This window comes from Lepidochelys kempii, chromosome 2 (genome assembly GCF_965140285.1).
Source record: "Lepidochelys kempii isolate rLepKem1 chromosome 2, rLepKem1.hap1, whole genome shotgun sequence".
Taxonomy (NCBI): domain Eukaryota; kingdom Metazoa; phylum Chordata; order Testudines; family Cheloniidae; genus Lepidochelys; species Lepidochelys kempii.
In genome coordinates, this window is record NC_136381.1 from 63,911,442 (window position 1) to 63,922,645 (window position 11,204).

The 11,204-nt window shown below is 38.8% G+C and overlaps 1 protein-coding gene across 4 annotated transcripts in view; it reads right to left on the reverse strand.

Annotated features, from left to right (window-relative positions):
• The window catches only part of YTHDF3 (YTH N6-methyladenosine RNA binding protein F3), a 43,383-nt gene that overhangs the window by 16,039 nt on the left and 16,140 nt on the right, over positions 1-11,204 (reverse strand). The window contains exon 5 of one of the 4 annotated variants that reach the window (XM_073331027.2): positions 889-8,072. The exons of the other annotated variants lie outside the window; for them this stretch is intronic. Coding sequence (XP_073187128.1) covers positions 8,052-8,072 — 21 coding nt within the window. The 3' untranslated portion in view covers positions 889-8,051. Of the gene's footprint in view, positions 1-888; positions 8,073-11,204 lie in introns of those variants that run through there. 4 annotated transcript variants of the gene reach the window in all.

The window sequence follows — 11,204 nt, forward strand, 5'->3', positions numbered from 1 at the left end:
TCAGCTACAGTAATAAACAGCACCAGCTTGACCTGCAAAGCGATAAATTCTTGCTACCCAAGTGGGTGGCATTCCCAGGTCAGGAAGAAGGTCAATATTAATGCAGGAAAATTTGCACTGCAGCTGCCCACTCTATACAATGTGTTCTGTTGCCCTTAAAATAGTATACAGAAAAATCTCAGCCCGGGTTGTAAGCAAATATCCAAAGATTCAAAGCAACATTAACAAGCTGGAAGCTTTCTCTAGTAAGGGGACCTAAGCGATCAATTTCAGCACAGTTTTATCTTTCATTTACTCCACTTTTTAAAAAAAACAAAAAAACACACACAGCTACAGGTAACTTTCCAGGTGTGATCCAAATGTTAATTGATGCAGTGTTGCTTTACTACATCTGCAAATAGCTAGTGTATGTGCATCTGCTGTTGCTCAAATCTTTGCCACGCAGAAACTGAGCAAAATTAATAAGACCCCGGCCAGATTCACTGATACTAAATCAGAACCCTCTGAGACAGCAGTAAAATAAAAATAATCAATTTCATGCTTCTGTGCTGGGGAAAGCAATAAGCAGCAGCCACAGCCAATGGTGTTTAATAGGAAGGACCTCCCAAACAGTGTCCACAAAGAATTTCTCAAATAGCACATACTTACTTCATTGTCATTTAGAATACAATTAGACAAATCAACATGAAAATTTACAGTACTAATATTTATTCTGATAGAGACTGATGTAACTGCAGATGTGCAATAAACATATTGTATTCATGATAACAATGTTACCAAAAGTTTTAATTTAAGCCAAAGCTTGTAACTGAGAAGTTTGGCTGATGGACACAAGATTCAGCACAGCCACCACACCACCAAAGTTTAAACACATACAGCTGGCCTCTGGGAATTCAGCTCTAAAAATCCATTGTGAACTCAACAAAAGCACAGTACACTATGTGATCAAAAGCAATCCTCTGCAGTACACATCTTGTCAAGCACCACTGAATAAAATTCTAAAGTTTGTAAGAAGCCATTTTTGAGATATGGCTTGCTTGAAACCAAAGCATTTTTCAAAATTGAAATCCACCTAATTTTCCAAAATACCATATTTTAGTTATATTTCAGGTACAGCCTTAGCCATGATGCCTCCATAAGAGTTACGGGTTAACTCAGATACTACAATGGAGGCTGTGTAAGTATATACATAGAAAGGGCTTACCATTTCCAGTTACTTATGAACACTTTCACCCGTATACTTTAAATCTATCTATAAGAAAAAAAGACTTTCCATCATGTCTGTCTTTTCACAGAAGCAGCTGGGAATTTTTTTTTTACATAAACAATTAATAATCAGAACAGATGCTGCAAGCTTAATTTTACACTAATGTATTCCTTGAATTAGAATACTGGAAAGTTAAAACATTTGTAGGTTGTAAAAGTTATGGAGCTACTTACTTATATTTTCTAATTATAAAGTATAATGCCAATTTATATTTGTTCTGTACTATGCATGCAAGTGTTTAGATTAAAAACTTTTTTTCCTGCATATTTTCCTACTGTACACTGATATGTAAACCTAGATTATATATTCTTTGCATGCATAGGCAAGTTAGTGCAGATGACTTGCTTAGAGAAACTTTCTTGGAAGAGTCAGCAGAATCAGGAAAAAAAACCCGCTTACAACATGCTTACCTGGAAAATATCCTACTGGCCCAAGAATAACTTAGATTTATTAAAACAATCCATATTCATAGTAAATCAGCTATTTTAGGAGTTGTGTGTATGAAGTTTTTATTCCTACCACTACACAAGTCCAAACTGTGCCAGAATGTAGTCTCATATTACTGACCCTAAAGCTGAAATGTTTTGCTTAGAGAGGGTTTTTTCCGGACCCACTAAAAACTTTCTAAAGCACCTTCTTGCAGATCAAAATATCTCATGCTTTGTTCCGTGTAGAGTTTTATTTTTAAAGTAAAAAACTAAAATAAATACTGGTTTTGTACCATGTTTATCTCCCACTATGTATAGCAGTTTTCCACATATGTGGAGATGATGTAATCTGGTGGATAGAAATGTGATTTATGATCTCTTTGCATTGCATGTGAGCCTGAAGCTAGGGTGGAAGAGTAGATAATCCCTCTGTTTCACTATCTGAGTTGCTCAAATGCCCTGTAACCTGAGTTGCTCAAATGCCCTGTAACCCCATAACCTCAGCCGTGCAGAACACAATGCCATCCACAGCCTCAGAAACAACTCTGACATCATAATCGAAAAGGCTGACAAAGGAAGTGCTGCCATCATCATGAATAGGTCGGAATATGAACAAGAGGCTGCTTGGCAGCTCTCCAACACCACTTTCTACAAGCCATTACCCTCTGATCCCACTGAGGGTTACCAAAAGAAACTACACCATTTGCTCAAGAAACTCCCTGAAAAAGCACAAGAACAAATCCGCACACACACACCCCTGGAACTCCGACCTGGGGCATTCTATCTGCTACCCAAGATCCATAAACCTGGAAATCCTGGGCGCCCCATCATCTCAGGCATTGGCACCATGACAGCAGGATTGTCTGGCTATGTAGACTCCCTCCTCAGGCCCTACGCTACCAGCACTCCCAGCTATCTTCGAGACACCACTGACTTCCTGAGGAAACTACAATCCATCGGTGATCTTCCTGAAAACACCATCCTGGCCACTATGGATCTAGAAGCCCTCTACACCAACATTCCACACAAAGATGGATTACAAGCCGTCAGGAACAGTATCCCTGATAATGTCATGGCAAACCTGGTAGCTGAACTTTGTGACTGTGTCTTCACCCATAACTATTTCACATTTCGGGACAACGTATACCTTCAAATCTGCGACACTGCTATGGGTACCCGCATGGCCCCACAGTCTGCCAACATTTTTATGGCTGACTTAGAACAATATCTATTCAGGGGACATCATCATAGGGCCTAATCAGCCACACTATCAGAAGCTCGTTCACCTGCACATCTACCTATGTGATATATGCCATCATGTGCCAGCAATGCCCCTCTGCCATGCACATCGTCATTGTCAAACTGGACAGTCTCTACGTAAAAGAATAAATGGACACAAATCAGATGTCAAGAATTAACATTCATAAACCAGTCGGAGAACACTTCAGTCTCTCTGGTCACTCGATTTCAGACCTAAAGGTCGCAATATTAGAACAAAAAGACTTCAAAAACAGACTCCAACGAGAGACTGCTGAATTGGAATTAATTTGCAAACTGGATACAATTAACTTAGGCTTGAATAGAGACTGGGAGTGGATGTGTCATTACACAAAGTAAAACTATTTCCCCATGTTTATTTCCCCCACTGCTCCTCAGACGTTCCTGTTAACTGCTGGAAATGGCCCACCTTGATCATCACTACAAAAGGTTTTCTCCTCCCCCGGCTGGTAATAGCTCATCTTAAGTGATCACTCTCCTTACAGTGTGTATGATAACACCCATTTTTTCATGTTCTGTGTGCACATAAATTTCCTCACTGTATTTTCCACTGAATGCATCCGATGAAGTGAGCTGTAGCTCACGAAAGCTTATGCTCAAATAAATTGGTTAGTCTATAAGGTGCCAATAGTACTCCTTTTCTTTTTTCAAATGCCATAGTGAAGACTGGGGCAATATAAGTACAGCTAGATAAGATTAGGTAATGTTCAGCTGGACCTTCCCATCTATTTGGAGCTGTGAAGCCTGAATATAGAATTTGGATTTGTGGTCTTATGGGAAATATTAGCAACTTCTTTGAGTTTACCAATATGGTGAGTTTTTAAACCCCTTTTGCAAGTAGTGTCTTGTTGGAAGGAACCAGAAGCCTTTATATTCTTAGAAGGTTTGAAGAATGTCTGCAAGCTACCTCTCCTGGAGAGTCGAATTCCGGAGAGAAAATTTCTGGTTGAAGACAATGACACCAGTGGCTACATCTCTTGGTGTAGAACTTGTTTCCACTCATTCATTGCAAGTGACAAAAGCTAGACAACTACTTATGTTCCACCCAGCGTCTGCTCTTAATACAGGTGGAACTATGAGAAAAAGAGGATGCAGCAGGGAGCAGAAAATGCCAAAGAAAAAACAGTTGCATGCTGTATGTGCGTGTTTTTAAGAGAGTTGTTCATATGATTGAGGTTAACTTCCGTACTTGTGTTTTTCTCCTGTAAGACACACTTTATTTAAGCCTTCTTTACTTAAAGTGCAGCCATCTTCTGACCATAACCACAGGTTGTAACATCACTGAGGAAATGATAGTCTCTCTCTCTTTCAGATTTAAGTATCTGGGCTAGAAATGTCGAATTCTGATATGCTACATTTCAGGTCAAATATCCTGCATCTGGGAATTTTATGGACCTGTCTACATATAGCACTGACGCATGGCTAGAAAGGGTTAAGCATCCTGCAAAATAACCCTCAAAAGACATGTGGGGAGACAATATTTGTCTTTTTGTGTATTTACATATATATGAGCAATGTAATCAACAGTTTCTGTGTATGCTTTATTCTGATATCATTTAAATTAATTGTACTGTGAATGGTGGAGGAACAAATGGCCTTATGTTAATTTGTACAGCTAAGTATCCATGATGGAACACCTTCAAAGTTATCCTAATTACCTTTTGTTCCCCGAGGAAATCCCAGCTTGTCAAAGACAGACATGAAATTGTACAAAAGATTCTTGGGCCTTGATTCTGTCATCTCAGATCTGCTTAGACTTCATCAGGGGAAGTTTGAGTTGCAAGACTGAGGTCCCAGTTATGCTGGTATGCCCTGAATATGAGAATTGGGGAATGTCTACACTACCCACATTACAGTGTGGCCGCAGCAGTGCTATGACGTGGGCAGTGTAGACATGCTTTATCTCCAGGGGAGAGCTCTCCTGGAGATAAAAAAAAACACGCCCAGAAGGAGCGATGATAGCTTTTGGGTAAGATCTGAAACATTCATTAACCTGGGTGATAATGTGTCCAATCCTTGGGATTGGTAGAACCTGTTCTTTTATGTGATGAAATAAGATTTACAGAAATTTATCATAATATTTGATGTAGGTACCTGGATGGAGGCCTGAGGCTGGATCACTTTAAGGGAACTGTGTTGTTTGGACTTCTGAGTAACCAGTAAGGTAATAAAGAAGATGTTTTATGCTGGCTTGGTGAATCTAAGTATTGAAATAGCCACCAACTTTATGGGGATTGTCTGCCCCATTCTTTGCAGTTCACCCTAATTGAGTGACCATAGCTGGCTCCCCACCGAGACCCCAGTCACAAGCACCTACAACAACTGTGTCCCAACACTGACTGCAGGTCTGGGCACTACATTAATGTAAGTAACCAGCTGTGTTCCTGGCTTACCTATTAGGGTTCCAACTTCCTGCAAACTCTTGTAACATTCCCAGTGAAACAAGAAAAAATTTAACTTCACCCAGAGGACTCCTCAAGCAACTGCTCAGCTGTTGCTTCTCCTCCAGAAAGGCAGTCCAGGCTGTAAAGGAAAATGCCAATGCTAGGAATTCTTGATAGAGCGGGTGACCACTTACTTTAATAGCTGGAAAAGGGAAAACAGCAACAAGACTATATCCTTTGGAGAAACTGCAGGCAAGCAATCCCCAAGAAATTCCTTTTATTGAACGGAACACTGGAAGTGGAGTCTTTTAGTTTGGGAACTAAAAAGCCCCTTTCTCCTCCACAGCCTCAACAAATTTGGTGTTTATGCAGTATTTTCTGACTTGAAGTACTGAAACAATTTCAGTTTACAGATGCTCCCTGGGTTACGCAAGACCCAACTTATGCAAATTCACACTTACGGAATTTTTTCCGTAAGCCAGAAATAAGATTTTCAAGTTGTGGAAATATTTGCGTAACGTACAGGTATACGTTTCAGACTTGCACAAAATTCGAGTTACACAAGGCTTTCCGGAATGGAACAATTGCATAAGTCGGGGGGTGTCTGTACTACCACCCTGTTTTGTTAATATTCTATAATCACTTGGATCCAATATCAGGGTTTTCTACTGCACACTGGTAATGAAATTAGTATTCCCCCCAAAAGTTACTTTAAAAAGCTCAGATTTTACACTGTGCAGCAAGGAAGAGCAATTGAAGATTACAGGGTAAAAGCCACTATCAGATGTTAGAAAACAAAAGATACATGATGGACTATCTGATTTAGGGTTAGGAAGATAAAACTTGAGAGACATGATCTTAAGAGTACTTAGAAACATTGCTCAGAAAATATATTCATTTTAACAGTTGTGCCTTTTTATGCAAAGATTATTTCTGTTTTACTATCTATGTATTTGCTGATAAGTATTTACATGGCCACTACAGAAAATACATGACAACTCTTCTCAAATGGTGCAATTAAATTTTTTGAAATTTGTCCTCGTCTCAAAAATTGCCAGTTTTAGAAACATCTTTACCACTTTCAGTCGGAAGTCTGTCCCCAAGTGTTCTATTTTCTGAATTGTTTGTATAAATGCACAAGATTTTATACAATATTGAACAGTACAAATAAATAATTAAAAAGGCCTCAGATGATTTCACATTACTGCTGACAGATCGCATATGAGAAAGATAATTTTTACAAAATTTTACATATGTACAATAATTATTGTACATATGTAAAATTTAAAAGCAAAATCTGTTTCCACCTTTAATGTTTGCTACCTTGCCCATAATGGAGTAATGTCAAATAATGCTAAAATGTAATACATCGAAAGGGGATTTATTCAAATTAATTTAGAGATGGCAAATAATCACTTAAAAACTTTACTAAACATAGGTATTTCAAAAGATTACTTTCATCCTGGTCAGATAAAACTGCGTGCACTTCAATAGAGATACTGCCATATTTTAATAGAACAAAGTCAAGTCCTATTTGAAATTAATTATTGATCATCCCAAATTGTTAGATTAAACTTTTAAAACCAATTATTCTAAAATAAGTTAGTTGGAACAGTCAGTTATAAAGGTAATTAAATCCATAAATAATTTGCTCTGTTCAGATAATTGACTAAGGAAATTTGTTATTACATATGCACAATAAAATCCTAATTGAACTTCAAGAAATTGCAACTGACTACTGCTATTTAATGTATTTAATATTTTATTAACAGCAAAAAACAGCTTTTTTATGAACAGTACACACACTGTTAAAAAGAAACAAAGCAATTATCACAGCTGCTATAGAAAACAAGCATGTACTTAACCCATATAACATCCAGAATGTGTAGTTCTTACTGAATACACCAATTTAGGTATGATGAAAATAAAAATCTAGCCTGGCACTAGAAAGAAAAGGATTATCCAATTATCTATAAACAGCACACAGTTTCAGAGATATAAATTACTGCATTTCTGAAACGGTTCTCCAATTAAAAAAAGAAATGGACTGTATCATATATTTATAATTGAAAGATGAAAACAAAAAATAAAAGTTACGCCATAGAAAGAAAAAAATAATCTACCAATTTTAAGGCAAAATTCTATTTGCCCAGTTAAGTTAATGATCAAGAGTTTGGATCTTTTGGTAGCCAGTCTTATATTTTCATTAGACTTCCTACTATGTTTTAAATATACATTAAATCCATTTTAGCAATACTTCAAATGCATGTACGATGAAGAATTAGTGGGATAGTTATGCAGTTCTAAACTTGTTTCTAAATTGTCACATGTCTCCAACACTTTTGAGAGGACTGTGAAAATGAATGCAAAATATTACACACTTTTTATAAAAGCACCATGACAAATATTTAGTTCTTTGTTAGTTTTCTCTCAGTTAGCCTGTCACAGAAATACCATTGAGAAAATGCAACTAAATTATTTACCATACTAGAATTACATATGCCAGTATTTGAGCCATATGGATACTATATATTTCCTATTAAAGCCAACAACTTGGAAAATGTTAATTACACGAAATATATGCATAATCACACAACTGAATCCAGTCTATATTAAACTGTAGAACTTTGTGGTTTGGATTTTAAGTTGAGAGAGTACATAACATCACCGTACTGACAATCCAAGGTTCTTCCACTACATTTTATGGTTTTCTTTCTGTAATTAATGAAAAAAACAACACCATAACTAAGACCCATGGACTAAGGTCAGAAGGGACTACCATGATCATCTAGTTCAGGGGTAGTAAATAGGCAGACCGCAGACCAAATCCAGACCGCCAGATGCTTTTGAAAGGACCCCTAAATCTTTGTACTTACTTATTATTGTTATTTTTATTATTTTCTCTGGGGTCTGAACCTTCACAAAAAATAACTGACTACCCCGATCTAGTCTGACCTCCCGCACATTGCAGATCACAGAACCTCACCTATCCATGCCTGTAATAGATGCCTAACCTCTGAGTTACTGAAGTTCTCAAATCATGGTTTCAAGACTTCAAATTACAGAGAATCCACCATTTACACTAGTTTAAACCTGCAAGTGACCTGTGCCACGTGCTGTAGAGGAATACGAAAACCCCACAGGGTCTCTGCCAATCTGACCTGGGGGCAAATTCCTTCCCGACCCCAAATATGGTGATCAGTTAGACCCTGAGCATGTGGGCAAGACCCACCAACCACATAGCTGGGAAAGAATTCCTGAAGTAACTCCGGGCCCTCTTCACCTTTTTAATTTCCTCAGTTCTTAAAGCACTGGTTTTTGAATTACTAGCTCCTTTGATAAATGTGCCCACAAAGTAGTAACTCTCAAAATTATCAGTTTAAGCAAATACAATAAGGGCATGTCTACACTTGCCATTTAAAGTGGAAAAAGTCCCTTTTTTGTGCAAAAACCATGGGAGCGTCTACACTTGCCAATGACTTGTTGCAGTGCAACTCAGAAGTTTCACCTCAAAAAGAAAACCACCTCCACAAGAGGCATACAGCTCTTACCGGTGATGCATTTATGGTGATGTGCAAGTGAAGACATGTTCTTCCTGTTTACACAGTTTTTAGCCTTTGGAGGATATCCCACAGTGCCTAGGTGACCACTCTGGCCAGCAGCTCTGCTGCCAGGTAAACAGACATCCACCCTTCCCCTTTAAAGCCCAGGGAACTCTGAAACTCCCCTTCCTGTTTTCTTGGCAAGTGCTCACTTATCTGGCCAGGTGACAATGCCTGCTTCAGCGAGCAAATGATCCCCTGCCTGGAACAATGCTGAGCTACTGGAGCTTATCAGTGTTTGGGGAGAGGAAGCTGTGCAGGGACCCAGGATCGCCCCCCGCCCCCGCCACAAGACCCATCATCAAACGGGAGAGCGCTGCACTGTGGGATAGCTGCTCTAGACAGTGAAGTGCTACTAATGTAAACACTTTTTGATCCCTGAGGAATTAAGTACGTACACAAACCAGCGCTTCACTTGTGAAACTTAGGGCTTGGCTACACCGAGAAGTTGTCGACAAAACATTTTGTCTTTCACCGGTACTTAAAAAAGCCCTCCTGAAAAAGAAAAGTTTTGCAGACACAAGCGACAGTGTGAACTAGGCTTTGTCAGCAGGTGTGCTCTCCTGCCGACAAAGCTAATGCCGCTTGCGGGGCTGGAAGTATTTTGTCAGTAAAAGTGCTGGCAAAGTATCAACAAAGAGCGTTTACACACACTGACTTTCAGTGACAAGGCTGCATGGTGTAGACAAGCCCTTACAGCGCAAAAACTCTACAAGTGTAGACATACCCTAAATTAAATGTATATTAGGGCACCAAAAGAAAAACAAACCGAATGTGTCAGAAACTTGGTAACCCCCCTCGATAAACAGAACATAAATCTTTCAGAAACTGTAAAAGAATGCCCTAAAGAGATGATAAAGTCTACAGATATATAAATCTGACAAAATTTTCACTGTATTAATCTCAATTGATAATCCATTTAAGTAAATTTCACGGAATTAGTAAAATGTGCATTTCTCCCCCTTTAAATTTAATATACACTAAAAATTAAACATTTAAAGGCTGTCTCACCTTCTCTATCTTCTATCAACCTTTAAACCACCTTCTAGTGACAGCCAACTGCAGAGGCATGCAATATATCTATGTACTGATCTCAAATAAAAATACGCACCTCTGGCCCACCAAAACTGGCAACCCAGAGAGACTCATCCAGCCCACCAGATCATTTTATTTGGCCTGCTTATAGGCAGAGTTGCAGTCCCAGAACAATTTTTTTTTAAGACCGAGGCCAGGTCTAAACTAAAAAGTTAGGTTGACTCAGCTGCATCACTCAGGGGTGTGAAAAATGCACACCTCTGACCAACGTAGTTAAGCTAATCTAACACCCAATGTGGACAGTGACAAGTCAATAGAAGAATTCTTCCATCGACCTCACTATTGCCTCTCAAAAAGGTGGATTACCTATGCCTGTGAGGGAGGTTCTACATAGTATAGCGTTTACACTGAAGCACTATAGCGGTGTTTTAAAGTTTAAAACTTTCATTATGAAAAAATAGTTTGTACTCTTCTTGTTGTAAAATAATAGTTCCAAACATTACATTCATATAAGTCAATACAATTTTGTGTGTCTTTACACTATTACAGTGCCTCTGCAATCACTCAGCTATGGTAAGGAGAACTAGAGTGAAATTAACAAGACAACAGTTGGACTACTGCTATTTCAGAAACATATGGGTAGCACTGGAACTGTCAAGAATCATGCCAATTTCAAGATGAACCTGATGGATAAAGCAGTAGCAAAAGAAACAAACAATTGTACTATTCACCAGAGAGGAAGACAGAACAGAGGTTAGGTAGAAAGCACTGTAGTAGAGGCCCCCTTCTGACAGCAGCTTGGAGGCCACTGAAGAGGGGAAGGTAGAGGTATTAATTTCATATTTAAATGGAAATCCTCCTTCACAGCTACCAGGAAGCCCTTGAAGTGGACAAAAAGATAAGAGTACTAGGCAGCCAGTATGAGGTGATGCATCAAGAACTCCTAGTAGCCAGGGACAGATACAAAAGACTGAGCCCCTTGAGCAAGGTGCAGAGAATACCTTGGTATAAATTCCAGGACCCTCATTTTACCGAGCAGCTCGTGGTGGCAAAAAGAGTTAAGGCTTCAAACCAGAGTGAAGTCTGGGGACTTTGCTGATGCAGGCTCTTCACAGTCTTTCCAGATTCTTGCACCCATCCCTGCAATATCTGAGCACATGAGCTAACAGGCTTATAGTAGTATTCTGACTAGTAGATCTGGTAAATTTTT